At 42.1% G+C, this 22,262-nt stretch overlaps 1 protein-coding gene across 1 annotated transcript in view; it reads left to right on the top strand.

Annotated features, from left to right (window-relative positions):
* The window catches only part of nek10 (NIMA-related kinase 10), a gene marked incomplete at both ends in the record, with an annotated part of 39,043 nt that overhangs the window by 8,002 nt on the left and 8,779 nt on the right, over window positions 1-22,262 (top strand). Inside the window, 21 exons of the mRNA XM_084336631.1 lie at window positions 1,091-1,152; window positions 1,299-1,370; window positions 1,481-1,545; window positions 1,636-1,738; window positions 2,204-2,332; window positions 4,591-4,728; window positions 5,049-5,094; window positions 5,190-5,311; window positions 5,682-5,784; window positions 6,229-6,304; window positions 7,197-7,326; window positions 9,302-9,369; window positions 10,162-10,372; window positions 10,672-10,811; window positions 13,131-13,168; window positions 15,056-15,156; window positions 15,238-15,348; window positions 15,723-15,828; window positions 19,290-19,342; window positions 19,492-19,543; window positions 22,083-22,135. Of these exons, the coding sequence (XP_084192757.1) occupies window positions 1,091-1,152; window positions 1,299-1,370; window positions 1,481-1,545; window positions 1,636-1,738; window positions 2,204-2,332; window positions 4,591-4,728; window positions 5,049-5,094; window positions 5,190-5,311; window positions 5,682-5,784; window positions 6,229-6,304; window positions 7,197-7,326; window positions 9,302-9,369; window positions 10,162-10,372; window positions 10,672-10,811; window positions 13,131-13,168; window positions 15,056-15,156; window positions 15,238-15,348; window positions 15,723-15,828; window positions 19,290-19,342; window positions 19,492-19,543; window positions 22,083-22,135 (1,979 nt within the window). The remainder of the gene's footprint in view (window positions 1-1,090; window positions 1,153-1,298; window positions 1,371-1,480; window positions 1,546-1,635; window positions 1,739-2,203; window positions 2,333-4,590; window positions 4,729-5,048; window positions 5,095-5,189; window positions 5,312-5,681; window positions 5,785-6,228; window positions 6,305-7,196; window positions 7,327-9,301; window positions 9,370-10,161; window positions 10,373-10,671; window positions 10,812-13,130; window positions 13,169-15,055; window positions 15,157-15,237; window positions 15,349-15,722; window positions 15,829-19,289; window positions 19,343-19,491; window positions 19,544-22,082; window positions 22,136-22,262) is intronic.

The raw sequence follows: 22,262 nt of genomic DNA, 5'->3' as shown, positions 1-22,262 counted from the left end.
TCTGACTGAGCTTGTTTTAACTCTCTCCAGCATGCTGTACGACTCTGACTGAGCTTGTTTTAACTCTCTTCAGCATGCTGTACGACTCTGAGTGAGCTTGTTTTAACTCTCTCTCCAGCATGCTGTACAACTCTGACTGAGCTTGTTTTAACTCTCTCTTCAGCATTCTGTACGACTCTGACTGAGCTTGTTTTAACTCTCTCTTCAGCATTCTGTACAACTCTGACTGAGCTTGTTTTAACTCTCTCTCCAGCATGCTGTACGACTCTGACTGAGCTTGTTTTAACTCTCTCTTCAGCATTCTGTACAACTCTGACTGAGCTTGTTTTAACTCTCTCTTCAGCATTCTGTACGACTCTGACTGAGCTTGTTTTAACTCTCTTCAGCATGCTGTACAACTCTGACTGAGCTTGTTTTAACTCTCTCCAGCATGCTGTACGACTCTGACTGAGCTTGTTTTAACTCTCTCCAGCATGCTGTACGACTCTGACTGAGCTTGTTTTAACTCTCTTCAGCATGCTGTACGACTCTGACTGAGCTTGTTTTAACTCTCTTCAGCATGCTGTACAACTCTGACTGAGCTTGTTTTAACTCTCTCTCCAGCATTCTGTACAACTCTGACTGAGCTTGTTTTAACTCTCTCTCCAGCATTCTGTACAACTCTGACTGAGCTTGTTTTAACTCTCTCTTCAGCATTCTGTACAACTCTGACTGAGCTTGTTTTAACTCTCTCTTCAGCATTCTGTACGACTCTGACTGAGCTTGTTTTAACTCTCTTCAGCATTCTGTACGACTCTGACTGAGCTTGTTTTAACTCTCTCTCCAGCATTCTGTACAACTCTGACTGAGCTTGTTTTAACTCTCTCCAGCATGCTGTACGACTCTGACTGAGCTTGTTTTAACTCTCTTCAGCATGCTGTACGACTCTGAGTGAGCTTGTTTTAACTCTCTCTCCAGCATGCTGTACGACTCTGACTGAGCTTGTTTTAACTCTCTCTTCAGCATTCTGTACGACTCTGACTGAGCTTGTTTTAACTCTCTTCAGCATGCTGTACAACTCTGACTGAGCTTGTTTTAACTCTCTCTCCAGCATGCTGTACAGCTTTGACCGAGCTTGTTTTGGATGACATCACTGCTCACCACGTGGTGCAGGTAAGGTTAACTCCCCCACAGTGAGAGCATCTGTGGGGATGGAACAGATTGTGTGCTCACAGTGAACCGTTACACGTGACATATATTCAGATGCAGTAAATATACTCAATGTGTGATAGATTCAACTTTAGACTGTGTTTTCTCAGGAGAATGGAATCAGTGTGATTGCAAAGTTGATTCTACCACAAAGCACCGGTCCAAAAGCAACGTCTTTACAGGTATAGTATACATATGTATTATAATCATATAACAATGGGACTGCAGATGTTATGAGGACCAAAATAATAAAATAAAATAAAATAAAATTTGCTGTTGTTTTTGTTGGCAGTGCTATGCATTCCGGACCCTCAGATTTCTCTTCAGCGTGGAAAGAAACAGACATCTGTTTAAAAGGTGCAGTCGTTGCAAAGCTATAGCCCCTCAACATTAATGTTCTATTAATGCACTCCAATTTCATCCTGGAATCTCCTTTCTCCGTTTCAGACTCTTTCCCACAGATCTGTTTGAGTTGTTTATTGATGTTGGACATTATGTGCGAGACATCACGGCATATGAGGCACTGCAAACTAAAGTCTCTCTCTACACTGTAAGAAACTGATTTCCTTCAAACCTGCTTAAAAGAGGAATGACATTATTTATTATTATTAAGTATTAAGTATTTAACTATTCAGATACGCTATTATTGTGCCCCAGGACAGTTCAGTCAATATTTGTGAACATGCACCACTCTTGCACCACAATATTTTGTGATGAATTTGTGATGTCACCTGGATGCCTAGATCCACAGACAATGATTGCGGCATTAACTTTGTGGGCTCCTGAAATATTTGAGCGAGTCCTTTTACATCCAAATGAGGTTTAAATTCCAGTTTAGAGCAGCCCCAGATTTTACATCCAGGTGACATCACAAATATAAGGGTTCAGGAGAGAGAGGTGAACTCTCCAGTGATAACAGTGATAACAGTGATAATATAATGTGAATTATTATAATGAACTGCATCTCTAACTCTATTGTACTAAGCAATGGTGTACTGTGTGTGTTGTGCTTTAGGAAGAAGAGCTGGACAGTTTGAGAGAGAGCATCGAGGCTGTTGACCAGAATCGTCCTGCTCTCAGGGTGATTAACGGCTACGCCATTCTGGACCACCTGGGCACCGGCGCTTTTGGGAGTGTCTTCAAGGTAACTGTGCAAATTGACAGTGTTCACAGTCAATGTTTGTTGATGTTTTTTGTTCACGTTTGTAATATGTTCAATGAAGTTCTCTCTTTCATATGCATACTCTTAGGGATGTTGGGCCAATGGCTAAAATGGGGAACTGTTATCAGAGGAGTTCCGTTGATAGTACCAACCAAAATCCGGTGCCAAAAGCCACGTGTAACATGTCACAAGTCAAAGCAAAGTGACTTGATTGTCTAGAGCTTTCCAAGAGAAGAGTGTATTATATCAGATTTCTGTCCAATGACACCAAACTAACGTCTAACGTCTACGGTATTTATACAATGGCATGCAAATTTCTTGATTCTGATTGGCTGAAACAGTCAAGTTAGACGTGGTTATTTCTCATAACACACGCTTGTGATCCCAGAACCCGCCCACAACCGAATTAGAATCACTCCGCCAGTTCGAGTTTTTAGAAATGAAACCAAGATGGCAGACAATAATCTTTACGAATGGATGTGTTGATAGCGTCAACGACTCATTCAAAAACGATTCTGTCACGTGGAATGTGTTAGTTGCTTACACAATGTTGGATTATGTAATTGGTTGGTCATGACTCATTGTGGAACAAAATATAAATCGCGGGAAGTCTGTTGTTAGATGCCATTCGTCATTTCACTGTTTTTTTATTTATTTTTTTGAATCTTTTTCCCCCTCCTTTTTCCTCCGATTTTCTCCCATCCCAATGTCAGTCGTTATACCAATTCCCAATCCCCTTCCTGGTCGCTGCACACTTACCCCCCACAGTTGGTCTGGGAGAGTGGAGGCTATCACGTGCTTCCTCTGACACACATCTAGCCAATCAACCGCTTCTTTTCACCTGGCAGCGCGGACTCTCACTGAGAGGGTGTAACGTGTGGAAGGATCACACTACCCCCCTTAGATCCTATCCGCGCTGAGCAGGCGCCCCGACCGAACTGTAGGAGTCGCTGTTTACAACGACCCGGACCCACCCCGCCAGCTTTCCCACCCTCTAATACAGCCAATTGTATTAGTGTGAACGGCCAGCCAAGCTGGTGACAACGCCGGAGCTGTGAGCTGGATTCGAACAGGCGAATCCAGCGTCTCCTGTGTTAGTGACGAACGCAATCTCCGCTACGCCACCTGACCGCCTCTTCGTCATTTCACTGTTAATAAAATGTTCAAGCAATCAATCAATCAATCCAATAACACATGCTCACTTCACTGTTAGACGGCATGCTTTGAAGCAGCTCGGAAGTGCATGCCATCTAAGAATGAAGTGAGCGTGTGTTATTGGAATGATTGATTGATTGATTGAAAATTGTATTAATGTCCGCCTTGTTTCGAACTGGTTATGCTTAGGCCCTCTTTCAAAGTCGGTTATGCTTAGAGTTTATCTTTAGAGCAGGGCGATAGACCACCAGCCCTGATTCCAAACTCTAAGCATAACCGACTTCGAAAGAGGGCCTAAGCATAACCAGTTCGAAACAAGGTGGACATTAATAAAATTTTCAATGAATCAATCAATCAATCCAATAACACGCTCACTTAAAACAGCGCACCTCCCAGCTGCTTCTATAGAAAGTGGGTTAAAAAGAATTTTTGAGGCAACTTCTCTTCTTTTTCTTTTAACCAACATTTTCTGCGGATGGTTTTGTGAATAAATCTCCATTATGCTTCAATTAATGTGTGTTTATTGTATAGCAATAAGGTTGGATGAATTCGGCAATTGTATAAAGATGTAGCACTGTCTATCTGTAATAAAATGTTCAATCAATCAATCAATCATTCCAATAACACACGCTCACTTCATTCTTAGATGGCATGCCTTGAAACAGCGCACCTCCGAGCTGCTTCTACACACGGAGGCAATTTCTCTTTTCTTTTTTTGGAACAACCTTTTCTGCGGATGGTTTTGTCAATAAATCTTCAATTAATGTGTGTTTATTGTATAGCAATAAGGTTGGATGAATGCGCCAATTGTATAAAAGCCATTACACCACTTGTAGTCGTGTGTTATGAGAATTAGAGCATGCCTAGGGGGGTCTAACGACCCTCTGCTGCGCCTCGGGCCTAACAACCACCCCTAGGCATGGTCTAATTCTCATAACACACTCCTGCGCGTGATGTAATGCTTAAGTCTACACTATTCAGTAAAAGTTATTAATTTGATGTGTTTTTCTACTAGAACACATATAATTTATATATGAATTGTGTGTCTGTGTGTGTGTGTTATCTATCTGTGGTCATGGTTCCAGGTCCGTAAGCAGAGCAGTCAGAACCTCCTGGCTCTGAAGGAGGTGAACCTCCACAACCCTGTCTTTGGTAAAGACAAGAAGTCCAGAGACAGCAACGTGGAGAAGATAGTCTCTGAGCTCACGATCATCAAAGAACAGGTTCTATGTCTTTGCACACTATATGTGTATATAATTCTGTTACAAAACTATGTACATAACTGTAACTGTAGAGATCTGTATATGTGTACATCCATTCACTCATATCCATACACATACTTATTCATATGCATACAATCTTATATTTAACCTTTTCTTAACTTTTATATATAAAATATAAGCAACATAATAAAATGTTGTCATTATGGTGTTTTGTATCTTATCTTATCGTATCTTATTTTAACTTCCTTGAATATTATCCCTTTTAGTAATATACTATACACCTGTAACAAATTTCTCCCTTTTTTATTCTCTTTATTTAGATGACGCATCCAAACATTGTAAAATATTACAAAACGTTTTTGGAAGGTAAGGACAATCTTGACAAAAGTCAATATAATAGAAGAAAATATAAAAATGCATTTGTAAACTCTGTGTTATATAGCTTGTAAACTATGTTGTAGGTGACAGGCTGTACATTGTCATGGAGCTGATTGAGGGAGTGCCTCTGGCCGACCACTTCAACTCTCTGAAAGAGAAACAGCAGCAGTTCACCGAAGACAGAATTTGGAGCGTCTTCATTCAGGTGACAAAGCCTAATATCTTCATCTGCCAACGAGAGACATTGCATCCTTCTGAAGGGGCAGCAGTCGCCTTAAATGTAGAGAAACAGACTTGTTTGGGGTATACTGGAAGTGAATGACGAACCCTCTCCAGTCCCCTACCAAAACTATGACTGTGGACCGATGTGCCCTTGAGCAAGGGTCTTCACTTACAACTGCTCTAGTGGAGCTGCTCAGGGGCAGACAACAGAAGATGTATGGTTGTACTAGTTTAGGGGCGGCTCTCAGGCGTAATAGCAGCCATAAAGCATTGCTGTGTGTTCAGTCAACCTTCCACGGATGAATACACATAAACAAGTGTCTGTCTGTGTCTGTGTTCCTTAACCTCCCCAGATGTGTCTTGCATTGAGGTACCTCCATGAGGAGAAGAGGATCGTCCACCGCGACCTCACCCCGAACAACATCATGCTGGGAGAGCGGGACAAACTCACCATCAGTCAGTCTCATGTTGTCTGCTGTAGAGGACCAACCCATACTATTCTGAATGTACTCAACTTAAAGAACCAAGGATGATCCTCCGTACACTGATCTGATCCATTTATATCTATATTACAATATATAGTCTTCAGACCATTCGTTTTGGGGTCATTGGATAAAAATGATTGAGATGTAATCCATCTTTCTCTATTAGAGAGCTAACATCCTTCTATGTCTAAAGGAGGCAGAAAACCAATTCCCTTTCCTTTGCTGGCTTTGGTATGTTATGCATGGCCCTTAGTATTTCATTTTTAGTACTGGGGGAATTCTCTGATACTGCTATATTAAACCTCCGCCCGGTAGCCAACATCAGTATCTGTTTCTGTGCATCTCTTGACACAAAGTCTTTGTGTCTTGTCTCCCTGCCAATGTGTAACCTGGCATCGTGTCTCTGTGCTTCCAGCTGACTTTGGACTGGCCAAGCAGAAACAGGAGAACAGCAAGCTGACATCGGTGGTTGGCACCATCCTTTACTCCTGGTGAGTTCACTGTGTGGAATGGATTCTGTGCATCCGATTTCCGGTTCTCAGCGGGGCTTTCCTATTTTATTGCTTTTTTTGCTTCTATTTGTTTGTTCTAAATACAAATTTGACACATCACAAGAAAATAAGAAAAATAAAGCCATTGAGGCGGCTGGGTGGCGCAGTGGACATTGCACTCGTCACCAACGCAAGAGACACCGGGTTCGACTCCGGCTGTTGGCGTTGCCTCCGGCTTGGGCCAGCCGTCATACTAATTCAATTGGCAGAATTAGCGGGTGGAAGTCGATGGGTGGTAATCTGGACGTTGTGGACAGCGACTCCTACAGGTCGGTTGGGGACGCCTGCACAGCAGAGACAGGAAATGGCGGGGGTAGTGTGACCCTCCCACACGTTACACCTCGCCAATGAGAGTCCGCGCTGGCAGGTGAAAAGATGTGACAGGCTGCCTCCTCGTGTACCGGAGGGGACACGTGATGCAAGGCTTCTATCCTCCCTACAACCGGCCAGTGGGGGGCATATGCGAGCAACATTCAAGACAGGGGAGGGGAGAATTGGCACAATGGAATTGGGACGGGAGAAAAATAGAAAAAGAGGAGAAAAAAAGTTACGTTATATGACGTTACAGGAACTTGTTTCCAGCAAGAGATACATGTTGTGAGATACAAATCAAGTATCAATATTTGTTCATGAATTAAGTGTGTGTGTGTGTGTGTGTGTGTGTGTGTGTGTGTGTGTGTGTGTGTGTGTGTGTGTGTGTGTGTGTGTGTGTGTGTGTGTGTGTGTGTGTGTGTGTGTGTGTGTGTGTGTGTGTGTGTGTGTGTGTGTGTGTGTGTGTGTGTGTGTTGTGTGTGTGTGTGTGTGGGGGGGGGGGGGGGGGGTGTGAGTGTAGTCCAGAGGTGGTGAAGAATGAGCCATATGGAGAGAAGGCTGACATCTGGGCCATAGGTTGTATCCTCTATCAGATGACCACTCTGCAGCCTCCATTCTACAGCAGCAATATGCTGTCACTGGCCACCAAGGTAGCACACACACACACACACACACACACACACACACACACACACACACACACACACACACTGACACACACACACACACACACAGACACACACACACACACACACACACACACACACACACACACACACACACACACACACACACACACACACACACACACACACACACACACACACACATACACACACACACGCATCTTTCCCACTCCACTGACACATGCCTTCTCTATTTGAACGATCACATCAAACAAGAGGTGGATGTGGGCAAATACTGCGGCATGGTCATGCTGGACCTACAAAAGGCCTTCGACACTGTCAACCACTCCATTCTGATTGACAAGTTAAAAGCAATTGGTTTTGATAGTTTATCAGTGAGCTGGATGCAATCCTACCTGGAGGGGAGAGAACAGATGGTGGAGGTAAACGGTACTCTATCCCCCCCCCCCCTCCCAGTGAGCTGTGGGGTTCCACAAGGAAGCATACTAGGACCGTTACTGTTCCTAATTTATGCAAATGACATGTCATCAGCTTGTGACTGCAACTTGTTCCTGTTCGCGGACGACTCTGCCCTGCTGGTCTCTGACAAGAATAAGTTACAGGTTGAAAAAACCCTCAGCTCTGAACTCGGCAGAATCTGCACCTGGCTCGCTGATAACAAACTATCATTACACCTTGGTAAAACAGTCCATTCTCTTCGGATCAAATAACAAACTCAGCAAGACCAACGGCTTCTCAGTTACAGTGGGTGACAATATTGTCACAAGGAAAGATGAAATTACATACCTGGGTTCCATCCTAGAGGCAAATCTTTCATGTGACAAAATGGCATCCAATGTAATCAAAAAAGTTAACCAACAAACTAAATTCTTGTACCGGATCTCCTCTCTGGTAAACAAGAATACCCTGACGACTCTGGCAGGAGCACTCATTCAAGGGTACTACGACTATGCTTGCACCTCATGGTACCAAAGCACCTCAAAGGTGCTAAAAACAAGATTACAAACATCACAAAACAAACTGGTCAGACTACTGCTTGACCTTATCCTAGAACCCACCTCACACCTGCCCACTTTGACAACCTAGGATGGCTTAGAGTAGACAACAGAGTACAGCAACTTGCAATGGGCCTGGTCTACAAGATACACTATACACCACCCAGGTACCCATGTACATGTCGAAATACTTCCCAAAGGTCAGTGAATACCACGACCACAACACCAGAGGGAGTTCCACAAATCATGTGCAACCCAGATTTGGCACAAACAAGGGACTAAACACGTTTCGCAATTATGCCACAGCAATGTGGAACGCCCTACCCACAGCCGTACATTTTTTTGAATCCCTACCCACATTCAAAACCGCTCTCAAAGAGCACCTACGGGAGGCTTCAATTCGAAACTGGCCACCGTAACCCCTCCCACCCACCCACCCCCTCCTAATGGACAGTCTCCTCCCCACCGTATGTATATATTTTTTCCCACCCACCCACCCCCTCCTAATGTACAGTCTCCTCCCCATCATATTTATATATTATCTGGATTCTGGGTAACTACTGTATATTTGCATATCGTATATGTCACAAATGTAACAGTACTATATACCTGTATGTCATATGTCCCTATGTCATACATGTCATGATGTCATGTATGTTGTGTATGTCATAAATGTCATTATGAAATGAAAATGGGGGACCCTGATGTAAACAAGACAAACGTCTTTCTCTGGTCTGCATCCCCTTAACAATTGTGTGTATTGAGCCGTACTGTATTGTATCCATTCTGCAATCTGTTAAATAAAGTTTTCATTCATTCACTCATTCATTCATTCATTCATTCATTCATTCATTCATTCATTCATTCATGTCTAATGATGGATTTCTCCTTAAGATTATTTTTATATTAATTTCTGCATTAATGTACCATGTCTGTGTTATATATATATATATATGTGTGTGTGTGTGTGTGTGTGTGTGTAGATTGTGGATGCCATCTATGAGCCAGTAGAAGGGGCTTTTTCAGAGAGAATACCAGACATGATCAAATGGTGAGACCACTGCACTGATACGAATGCATTAGTGATCAAATACTTAGTGAAGTGTCTGCAGCATGGGAATACTTTCACATTTAGATGTTCAGCCTGTTCTTTTTCCTGCTACATTGAGATGAAAAGGTTTCTGCATTATGCATTTTAATTAACTGAACAACTGTTTGATGGCATTCCTCATTAATACCAGTAGGTACTGCTAGCTGCACAGTAGATCATTCCTCAGTCATACCAGTAGGTACTAGACCTACTAGACCTAGTTAGCTTGCGGCTAACTGTAGGACACAAATGTATCAAAAAGAAATGTTAATCATGCTAAGTAAATTGTAAATAACAGAATGAAATTCCAAATGTAAATTAAAGATTAGATTTAATGTAGATTAGAATGAATTTCTACTAAATTACATCTAAATATAATAAAAAATACAATAATTTTTTTTTTAAAGGAACACGCCAACATTTTGGGAAATTAGCTTACTGTCTTCTCCAAAGAGACACAAGAAGATAGATACCAGTTTCCTCTCTGTGCGTTCAGTAGAAAGCTATCTGGCTGCACGTTAGCCTAGCTTAGCACAATGAATGGAAGCGGACTCTGCCGGTTAGCCTAGGCATTGTCCAACTAACACCTCTCCCGAAGGCTAACCGGCACTGTCCGCTTCCATTCATTGTGCTAAGCTAGGCTAACGTGCAGCCAGATAGCTTTCTACTGAACGCACAGAGAGGAAACTGGTATGTTGGCGTGTTCCTTTAAGAACAACTGTTCTGATGTTATATTATGGGATTTGTTCCCAGGTGCTTGAGTCCAGATCCAGACGTGCGGCCAGATATTGTGGCGGTCAGCTCCAAGATATCTGACATTATAATGAGATTCCTGGACAGCCTGTCCACATCCCACCAAGCCCTGGAAAGGAGAGCAGAGAGAGACAGGAAGCGAGCACAGAAGTACTTCCAGGAGAGGCACAAATGTGGGATAAGCTGCTGTTGTCACTCAAACATGCCTCAGGTAACCTAATGGTAGAAAGATCAAGGATATGCTTCCTATCACCCTTCCTATGCTTCCTAACATCCTTCCTATCCTTCCTATAACCCTTCCTATGATCCTTCCTATGCTTCCTAACATGCATCCTATAACCCTTCCTATGATTCCTCACATGCTTCCTATGCTTCCTAACATGCTTCCTATAACCCTTCCTATGATTCCTCACATCCTTCCTATACTTCCTAACATGCTTCCTATCACCCTTCATATGCTTCCTATCACCCTTACTATGCTTCCTAACACCCTTCCTATATGCTTCCCAGGGGCGGAGCTTCAGGGGGGGCTGTAGGGGCGGTGCTCCCCGGGCCCGGGACGGTCGGGACCCAATGGGGGCCCGTCGCCGAGGCAGCAGGCTCCGCCCCCGAGATATTCGCAGGCGGGCCCTGCTGCCTCGCGCCACTGAGTGCACTGACGTTTGTATATTAGGTATAAAGCATCGTAGCCTATAATATGAGTTGAACTTGTGCTGCTATTTTCACACTCACATTTAACATTAAAACATGAAAAATTGCAAGTGAATCCCTTCTATTGTCTCCATCTCCTATTTTGGGTAAAATCGTCATCAGCCGTCCATCAACATCATACGTAAATGAACGTCATCATCATCACAAATCACTTGTCAACAGAGCACTGCCTAAGCATGAGCGGGAGCAGTTATAAACACAAAAGTGGAGCGACAAAACGCAAAGAAAAAGATAAAAGGGACCAAGGAAAAGACAAATTGTCCAAGCTATAGATGTATCTTTTTTCCGCCCTACTCTCCTCCTGCGGGAGGAATCTTAAGTTGTTGAAGAGCCCCAGCCCGCCAACAACGTTAGTGGGGGTGAGCCAGATTTACAGGTAGGCTACAATCACGAACACACACTATCAACAAGAAAACGTGAGTTTGTGGTAAATGTTGATATGGTTGTTGTTACTTCGTGTAGTATCACAAGCGCTTATGTCCCACTCGCTGGTCATCTCGCCATGATGCGCTTGTTGCAAAACAGCAAAAGACGTGGATATTCTCAAAGCATCTACTCTACTGCAACATGCAATCAGTGTTTTGGTGGAGTAGCCTTGGGACAAAAGTTTAAATGCAACTGTGAACATGTTTGAGGCAATTCACCCCAACACACCACTGCAAGCAAAGGATGAGGAGTTTACACCAAGCTGCCCAGGAGAGCACTATAGTCGGGACATCGCCACGAGCTGCTCTCGTGGTCCGTGGTGAATGGTGTGTCAGAAATGTAGTAATTTTATTAGGCTATGTTTACGTTGTTCTTGTAGTTTGTTGGCTTTATTACATGTTATATCATTATCTGTATATATTTCGTTTCTATACCCTTTGTAGAAACGAAATCTTAAATATTACACCTTTTCTTTGGTTCGTTTTCTTTCAAACATTGTTTTAAATTGTAATCTTAGACTTTTTTTTACCCACGAGCCGTCAGATTACCACCCCGGACGCGCGTCGGCACCCCGGACTCCCGATATAAACGTCAAGCTTTATTGGCTTTAAAGGGCCCGGTCATGTAACCCCGCCCCCCGGCCCGGGTCTGATAGGCTCCGCTGCTGATGCTTCTTCCTAACATGCTTCATATCACCCTTTCTATGCTGCCTATTACCGTCTAGCATTAGCATGCTAATAATGCTAATAACTATATGGAGAGCGGTCAGTGTTTGTCTGTGTGTCCGGTGTTCCGCCTGGTGGAGATTTGTGCTCTACTGAACGCACCTTTCTAGTTTCCAACTTTTTGGCGGGGGTCCTGATGACATCTTTTAAAGATATGGGAAAACTGTTATTGTAACTGTTATCTTATCATCTCCTGCTCTTGCAAATTGTTCCAATGACATGACAACTGGACTATAGCTACATTTTCTGTAATAGTTTCACTTTTCTCAACACGATTCCTTAGACCTGGTCTCGTATCGCCCAGCAGGTCCCGCAACAAGGCCAAGAGAGGTCCACAGAGAGGACAGAATCCTCTCCTCCACTCGCTTCTCCAGCCTGCAGCTCAAATCACAGTCAGCAGAATCTCAGTCAATGTAAATCTCCCCAGTGATGAATACACACTCTAGTGCTGATATTTTTTTAGGTGAATCTGATCACACAATTGTTTTTGTTTTTTCATAGATGATGGTTCAGATGAAGATATTGAATCCAATACCAAAAGTAAAGCTAGTGCTTCATTCAGAAAACGCTCTGGTGAGCTCACTGTGGACTGAAGCTTCTGGAGAAGAACATTAGCCTTCATCCCATGATTAAATTTATTTATTTATTTATTTATTTATTTATTTATTTATTTATTTATTTATTTATTTATTTATTTTATTTATTTATTTATTTATTTATTTATTTATTTATTTATTTATTTATTTATTTATTTATTTATTTATTTATTTATAAGGCTTACTTTGGAATCAAATGCATTTTATTTTGATCGGTTAGCTGGTGTATTGTTTTAATGGGTTAGAGAAAGTTCTGAGAAAGTGGCACAGGGCTTGGTGTTTCTTGTCCAGCTTCTCAGTTGATGAAATGTTCTTATTGTTCAAAGGTTCCTTGAAGTGCAGAGCCTCTGTTGACCAAACCGTTGCCGGGTAAGTCAGTGTGAGTTGTGGGTTTCTTTTGATGTGTGATCTCTTTTATACAGTGTCTACACAAATTCCTCACTTATGCTTGACGGAAAATGTATTTGACTGCGATATATTGTCCTGCCTTTGTCTTTCATGTCTTTCTCAGTAGTGATTCTACTGCTGCAAACACTACACCACGACCAGGTACATTTGACTTTGAAAGGCCCCTACCAGGGTGGCATTGTTATAGATTGTTAGTATTCTAAAATACTGCTGTGCTGAAAGCACTTTGTTTTTTACCCTTTTCTTATCAACCGTATTGTGTAAACATCTAAAATACTGGGTTGATGTCTGTTTTATGTGTATCTGCCAATTTCATGATATTATGTCTATTTTATGTGTATCGGAGACAATCAAACCGTAAACAAAGAGGCCTATTAACCCATCTCCCGCCAATATCGCTGTTCAGCGTTATTGCCCGCCATGCGTTGTCTGCCAATATCGCTGTACAGCGTGTTTCAAGGTCATATTTCATATTTTCGTCATGGAATTCATATTTCACCCACGGAGCCTTGTCATATGCTGCGGGAGCCATCACAACTCTGCAACGCTTCAATACCGCCACCTGGTGGCCGATCGGCGAGTTGCCAAACCGGAAATGCCCGTTTCAGCTCGGTCCGTCCCCTAATTCCGTCCGGCCACTCGTTTATCGTCCCGGGACTCAATCCACACACCGTGGACATGGATCGTTGCCATAACTCAATAAACAACATGATTTGGGCGTATATTAGTATTATACAAACCGGAACTGGATCGCCTCGATCCCCACCACATAACTGGGATCTGTTGGCTCCACTCTCATCGCCCAACGCTACGAGGAAGCTGACGTAAGTTTCAGCGTTTTTCTTTATCATTTTCGATACAAACTGCTCTGATCTATATATCACCCATACTACATAAATCATTTAACGTCGGTCACGGAATTATAAACGACCCCTCCCCCCCCCCCCCCCCCCCCCTCCGTTCACCCGCGGATGATCAGTCATAACGCTTAGGACCATGTACAGTTGACATTTTTAATATAACGTTGATCGGTATCAAACAGCATTTGATAATCTAATATATGCATTTATGTCTATTTCTCACATTCTAGGAAATACTGCAGAAAACGATAAAAACATATTTATACTCTAGACGGTATTTTCGTATGAATGTGTGAATGAAAAAGTAAAACGTTCCTACATCCTGAACGATAGCTAATCGATGTTGAATGGGCCATAGTAATGTCAATTTAGCAATACAATTTAAAAGGTTATAGCCCTGCAAAGAAGGTGAACATCTCCATAGACAAATAGCGCTGGCAGAGAATGGTTTAGGATGATCAAAGTGGTGGCAGAGAATGGGTTAAGATGTTAGATCCTAATATGAAAAATTACGTGATTTAATGTTCTATGCCTTATCTTGACTTTTTCTATTTTACTGCGGTCTATTTTATGCTTATTTTATGCCTAAACTTATGTCTGCACTTTATGCATTGCTCTTGATCTGCCAATGTCCGACTTCAGGTTCCTGAGAAGCGCTTTATAAATACAATGAATTATTATTATTATTATTATTATTATTATTATTATTATTATTATTATTATTATTATTATTATTTATTATTATTATTATTATTATTATTATTATTATTATTATTATTATTATTATTATTATTATTATTATTATTATTATTATTATTATTATTATTATTATTATTATTATTATTATTATTATTATTATTATTATTATTATTATTATTATTATTATTATTATTATTATTATTATTATTATTATTATTATTATTATTATTATTATTATTATGTCATCCTCATTTTATGCCTATGTCTTTTTTTACTGCCGTGAAGCACTTAAAGCTGCAATTCTTGTATGAAAGGTGCTATATAAATAAAGTGTATTATTATTATTTTGATTACTCTCTGAAAGGTCACAGCCATAGAAATATAATCAGTCCATAGATATGTGATCACAGCCAGGTTGGGATTATGCAATAGTCAGTAGTACTTACATTTAGTTTGATTCATATCCCAGTCTCAGCAGGAATCTGCGTTTCCCAGAAGAAGCTCCGTCAGATTGACGACCCCATCCAGAGACTTCTGGTTCAGCTGCACAAGATCCTTTACATCACTCAGGTGAGACTCAGCCATACTTTGGTTCCACTTGACTCCTTGTGTTGTTCTTACAAACATAGACTTGCTTTCTTTTGTCTCCAGCTCCCGCCAGCTGCTCACCATAACATCAAACGGCGGGCAATAGAACGATTCAAGAAGTCCCTCTTTCACTATGAGAGCAGCCCCTTCAACCTTAAAGTGGAGCTCAGCAAGGTCTGCAATTTACAGATTTATTTATTACAGAAGTAAGCCGCAAAGCTATTTAAATTTGGCCTAAGGTAGTTGTATTTTACACAAGATAATTGGACACATTGTAGCTCTAAACATAGTCAAACCACCAACTCACCCAGTGCAGCGGTTGCAGTTTTCAGTGCCTTGCTCAAGAGCACTTTAGCAGAGATGATGGGCAATGTAGATGTAATACCAGCCACCCTCCAGATTACAGTGGGAACACAACATTATTTTGGTGCTATGGATCAAACCAGCGACCTTTCAGTTACTGTTCTGCCTTTCTACCTGCAGGCCATCACCACACCTAAATGAAAAGTAAAAAGATGACAGTGTCCCTCTCTCCTCTCCCCCTGCAGCTCCTCCAGGGGTCTCCAGAGCTGATGGAGTTGGGCTCACCCAGCCCTGACTGGTGCTCTTTGGTCCAGTCCTTTGGGGGTGAACTCCCCACTGGTGACAGTCCAGGTAGAGTTACTCTCACTAGAACTAGATTAAATCTAGACCATGTAGAGTTACTCTCACTAGAACTAGATTCAATCTAGACCATGTAGAGTTACTTTCACTAGAACTAGATTCAATCTAGACCATGTAGAGTTACTCTCACTAGAACTAGATTCAATCTAGACCATGTAGAGTTACTCTCACTAGAACTAGAGTCTAGACCATGTAGAGTTACTCTCACTAGAACTAGAGTCTAGACCATGTAGAGTTACCCTCACTGGAACTAGAGTCTAGAGTAGACCATGTAGAGTTACCCTCACTAGAACTAGAGTCTAGAGTAGACCATGTAGAGTTACCCTCACTGGAACTAGAGTCTAGAGTAGACCATGTAGAGTTACTCTCACTAGAACTAGAGTCTAGAGTAGACCATGTAGAGTTACTCTCACTAGAACTAGAGTCTAGACCATGTAGAGTTACTCTCACTAGAACTAGAGTCTAGACCACGTAGAGTTACCCACACTGGAACTAGAGTCTAGAGTAGACCATGTAGAGTTACCCTCACTAGAACTAGAGTCTAGAGTAGACCATGTAGAGTTACCCTCACTGGAACTAGAGTCTAGACCATGTAGAGTTACCCTCACTAGAACTAGAGTCTAGACCATGTAGAGTTACCCTCACTGGAACTAGAGTCTAGACCATGTAGAGTTACCCTCACTGGAACTAGAGTCTAGAGTAGACCATGTAGTTACTCTCACTAGAACTAGAGTCTAGACCATGTAGAGTTACCCTCACTAGAACTAGAGTCTAGACCATGTAGAGTTACTCTCACTAGAACTAGAGTCTAGACCATGTAGAGTTACCCTCACTAGAACTAGAGTCTAGACCATGTAGAGTTACCCTCACTGGAACTAGAGTCTAGAGTAGACCATGTAGAGTTACCCTCACTGGAACTAGAGTCTAGACCATGTAGAGTTACCCTCACTGGAACTAGAATCTAGAGTCGACCATGTAGAGTTACCCTCACTGGAACTAGAGTCTAGAGTAGACCATGTAGAGTTACCCTCACTAGAACTAGAGTCTAGACCATGTAGAGTTACCCTCACTGGAACTAGAGTCTAGACCATGTAGAGTTACCCTCACTGGAACTAGAGTCTAGAGTAGACCATGTAGAGTTACCTTCACTAGAACTAGAGTCTAGACCAGCGGTTCCCAAACTTTTTTGGCCGCGCACCCCCTGTCACCTGCCGACCTAGCTCGCGCACCCCCCAATGCAAACATACAAAATAATAAATAAATAAGTCCCGAGACTCAGTGCTGCTGCTGACTTTAAATCAAATAGGTGTCTGTGGGCAGTCAGCCGACATTAATAAACAACGGTGTGTTATAATCACATTTTTATGAGCTAACGAATTCCGTTATATTGGACATTTGTATTAATTATATCAAGCGAATAACTGAGAAATTTGGCAGAGAGACGGCAACATTATCGTGAAATATAAACGTTGCGTGATGACTATTATATCTCCGCCTCCCAACGAAGCACATACCAATAGTATGCAACTGCAGAGCCGCAGAGCCAGCGGCGCTCTCATCCCGGTCTGGGGAAGCTCAGCAGAATTGCCAATGGCTGAATTGGAGTATTGCACTGTGCGTGCACAACTGTCTGCTCTGCGGCTGCATGCTTCTCGCAAATCTAGCTCTCGCTGCCAAACCAAATGAATCTCGACATCGCTTCACCAATAGTCGTTATCATGACCATGTAGAGTTACTCTCACTAGAACTAGAGTCTAGACCATGTAGAGTTACCCTCACTGGAACTAGAGTCTAGACCAGGGATCGGCAATAGGCGGCCCGCGGGCCGAAATGGGCCCGCCAGCAATAATTTCTGGCCCGTCAGGTTATTTTGAGAATATGATGTTTATTTTACGCGCAGGAAATATTCACTCGTTGTGACGCCAGAGTGTCTTTTGAAGCTGTATCTATCTATTCATCATATCTATGGCTGTCACTATAGCCAATTGAAATGCTAGAAATGGTCACATGGACTGGGAGAACCAATGGAATTTCACTTTCACTTCCGCGTTTGGGATGCCGGGCTGCCGGCGAGCGAACGTTTGCAAAAACAAAACAAACGTCTTTGAATAACTTCTTTGCAATGCAACGGGGAAATATGATGAGCCAGAAGAGGAGCTTACGACCTATAAAGCTTATTTTAATAAACAGGTGTCATTCTTAAAATACGGGTTTATCGCAACAGGTAACTCTTGCAATAAGCAACCGGTGACTCTCGCTTGTTGACATGGCAACACGAGCAAGCAACTGTTCAAGTTGGGTGGGCATTCAACGCGAGTGGACATTTAACATGTTATTAACATGGATTTTGGAGGACCGAAGCAGAAACAATATCAAGTCCAGGGCAGGGCTGCCTGCATTATGCCGGTGAGTGTTGTGTTTTAATAATAATAATAATACATTCGATGTATAATACACCCGCTGTGGTGCTTAAAATCAAATGCACCCTACTGATCTCGATTTATAATGCGAGCACCTGCATTAAAATCAAATTACTGATCTGTTCATGTGTAATGCACTGTCTGAGAGGCACTTTATAATAGAAAAAAGACAGTGCAAACATGTATATGTCGTTTTTTTTTTTACAGTTAAAAAATGTTCACTTATCATTGGCCCGCCACAAAATGGCTTGGGGAAAATTTGGCCCGTGGGCAAATCTAATTGGCGACCCCTGGTCTAGACCATGTAGAGTTACCCTCACTAGAACTAGAGTCTAGACCATGTAGAGTTACCCTCACTGGAACTAGAGTCTAGACCATGTAGAGTTACTCTCACTAGAACTAGAGTCTAGACTCTAGACCATGTAGAGTTACCCTCACTGGAACTAGAGTCTAGACCATGTAGAGTTACCCTCACTAGAACTAGAGTCTAGACCATGTAGAGTTACCCTCACTGGAACTAGAGTCTAGAGTAGACCATGTAGAGTTACCCTCACTAGAACTAGAGTCTAGACCATGTAGAGTTACTCTCACTAGAACTAGAGTCTAGACCATGTAGTTACCCTCACTGGAACTAGAGTCTAGACCATGTAGAGTTACCCTCACTAGAACTAGAGTCTAGATATAGACTATATAGAGTTACCCTCACTGGAACTAGAGTCTAGATATAGACTATATAGAGTTACCCTCACTAGAACAACCAGTCAGACTATGGGACAACATGGCATTACAGTAGTAGTTGGACTCTTTATCACTCAAATCTCTAAATGATTTCATGAATGAAACAGTCAGCAGCTACCAGTAGGCTACTGGCTGGCACTGCCCTGGGTATTTACACTCATATGGTTCACTTGCTTTAATTTTGAGAACCTAAGTTAAAAGAAAATCACACTTCTAACACAACAAATTACAGTGATGATGTGGATGCAACCCCAATCAACCATACATTCCATTGCTGTCTCTCACATACTGTAGACATCACAGGCGATGGGAACCTCAAGGATGGTATCACCTATGAGCAAATGCAGGTGGGTTTAAGGAACAGATATGGACAGTATGTGGTAGAAGGAACTATTTCATTGGTGAGACTTTGATATCTAAGATTTAGATTTTGGTGAACACCTATGTGCCACTCATGAAGTGCTTTAGTCTGTTTCTGTATAATGCTCTGTTTCAGGCCATCATAGAGGAGGTCCTGGAAGAGGATAGATACTACAAAGCAACACCAGGTGACTGGTTGGGAGATATTAACATAATTAAAGGGGTATCCTGTTGAAATTGGCTTTCGGGTTGTAATTCTGCAAAAGCAAACATTTCCCAAAAATGTGCAAAGATGTTTTTCTGCTAGTTTTGCTTAGTTAGTCCCAAGGTAAGGAAAATGCAGTCCTGTTGGGATGTTTACAGTAGTTATGGGAATATGACAGGTCACATTTCTATTTTTAAACTATCTCAGTCAATTTAATTTTAATGATATGTCATAAGGTTGCATAACTCAAAACTCATAAAATAATAACGTCAGATTTCCTACGATTACACGTTTGCTTATTTTGTTTTATATCCATGAATAGACAACAAGTACTCATATATTTTTATGGATGTTCAGGATATATATAATCTTACACTGGGTTTGATTTTAGGAGCGACCAGGATGCTGTGAACAGTAGCTGTGGAGTGAAGAAATTACCATCAGTATAATCACACACGTGTGTATGCATACATGCACTCTCTTGGAGAGACTATTGTCATCGATCTACACAGACAGAGTTACCCTCACTGGAACTAGAGTCTAGACCATGTAGAGTTACCCTCACTAGAACTAGAGTCTAGACCATGTAGAGTTACCCTCACTGGAACTAGAGTCTAGACCATGTAGAGTTACCCTCACTGGAACTAGAGTCTAGAGTAGACCATGTAGTTACTCTCACTAGAACTAGAGTCTAGACCATGTAGAGTTACCCTCACTAGAACTAGAGTCTAGACCATGTAGAGTTACTCTCACTAGAACTAGAGTCTAGACCATGTAGAGTTACCCTCACTAGAACTAGAGTCTAGACCATGTAGAGTTACCCTCACTGGAACTAGAGTCTAGAGTAGACCATGTAGAGTTACCCTCACTGGAACTAGAGTCTAGACCATGTAGAGTTACCCTCACTGGAACTAGAATCTAGAGTCGACCATGTAGAGTTACCCTCACTGGAACTAGAGTCTAGAGTAGACCATGTAGAGTTACCCTCACTAGAACTAGAGTCTAGACCATGTAGAGTTACCCTCACTGGAACTAGAGTCTAGACCATGTAGAGTTACCCTCACTGGAACTAGAGTCTAGAGTAGACCATGTAGAGTTACCTTCACTAGAACTAGAGTCTAGACCAGCGGTTCCCAAACTTTTTTGGCCGCGCACCCCCTGTCACCTGCCGACCTAGCTCGCGCACCCCCCAATGCAAACATACAAAATAATAAATAAATAAGTCCCGAGACTCAGTGCTGCTGCTGACTTTAAATCAAATAGGTGTCTGTGGGCAGTCAGCCGACATTAATAAACAACGGTGTGTTATAATCACATTTTTATGAGCTAACGAATTCCGTTATATTGGACATTTGTATTAATTATATCAAGCGAATAACTGAGAAATTTGGCAGAGAGACGGCAACATTATCGTGAAATATAAACGTTGCGTGATGACTATTATATCTCCGCCTCCCAACGAAGCACATACCAATAGTATGCAACTGCAGAGCCGCAGAGCCAGCGGCGCTCTCATCCCGGTCTGGGGAAGCTCAGCAGAATTGCCAATGGCTGAATTGGAGTATTGCACTGTGCGTGCACAACTGTCTGCTCTGCGGCTGCATGCTTCTCGCAAATCTAGCTCTCGCTGCCAAACCAAATGAATCTCGACATCGCTTCACCAATAGTCGTTATCATGACCATGTAGAGTTACTCTCACTAGAACTAGAGTCTAGACCATGTAGAGTTACCCTCACTGGAACTAGAGTCTAGACCATGTAGAGTTACCCTCACTAGAACTAGAGTCTAGACCATGTAGAGTTACCCTCACTGGAACTAGAGTCTAGACCATGTAGAGTTACTCTCACTAGAACTAGAGTCTAGACTCTAGACCATGTAGAGTTACCCTCACTGGAACTAGAGTCTAGACCATGTAGAGTTACCCTCACTAGAACTAGAGTCTAGACCATGTAGAGTTACCCTCACTAGAACTAGAGTCTAGACCATGTAGAGTTACCCTCACTGGAACTAGAGTCTAGAGTAGACCATGTAGAGTTACCCTCACTAGAACTAGAGTCTAGACCATGTAGAGTTACTCTCACTAGAACTAGAGTCTAGACCATGTAGTTACCCTCACTGGAACTAGAGTCTAGACCATGTAGAGTTACCCTCACTAGAACTAGAGTCTAGATATAGACTATATAGAGTTACCCTCACTGGAACTAGAGTCTAGATATAGACTATATAGAGTTACCCTCACTAGAACAACCAGTCAGACTATGGGACAACATGGCATTACAGTAATAGTTGGACTCTTTATCACTCAAATCTCTAAATGATTTCATGAATGAAACAGTCAGCAGCTACCAGTAGGCTACTGGCTGGCACTGCCCTGGGTATTTACACTCATATGGTTCACTTGCTTTAATTTTGAGAACCTAAGTTAAAAGAAAATCACACTTCTAACACAACAAATTACAGTGATGATGTGGATGCAACCCCAATCAACCATACATTCCATTGCTGTCTCTCACATACTGTAGACATCACAGGCGATGGGAACCTCAAGGATGGTATCACCTATGAGCAAATGCAGGTGGGTTTAAGGAACAGATATGGACAGTATGTGGTAGAAGGAACTATTTCATTGGTGAGACTTTGATATCTAAGATTTAGATTTTGGTGAACACCTATGTGCCACTCATGAAGTGCTTTAGTCTGTT

The sequence above is a fragment of the Notolepis coatsorum genome (assembly GCF_963971535.1).
Source record: "Notolepis coatsorum genome assembly, chromosome: 19".
Classification (NCBI taxonomy): domain Eukaryota; kingdom Metazoa; phylum Chordata; class Actinopteri; order Aulopiformes; family Paralepididae; genus Notolepis; species Notolepis coatsorum.
The sequence above is the reverse complement of the archived record's forward strand: the minus strand, read 5'-3'. Positions and strand labels throughout refer to the sequence as shown.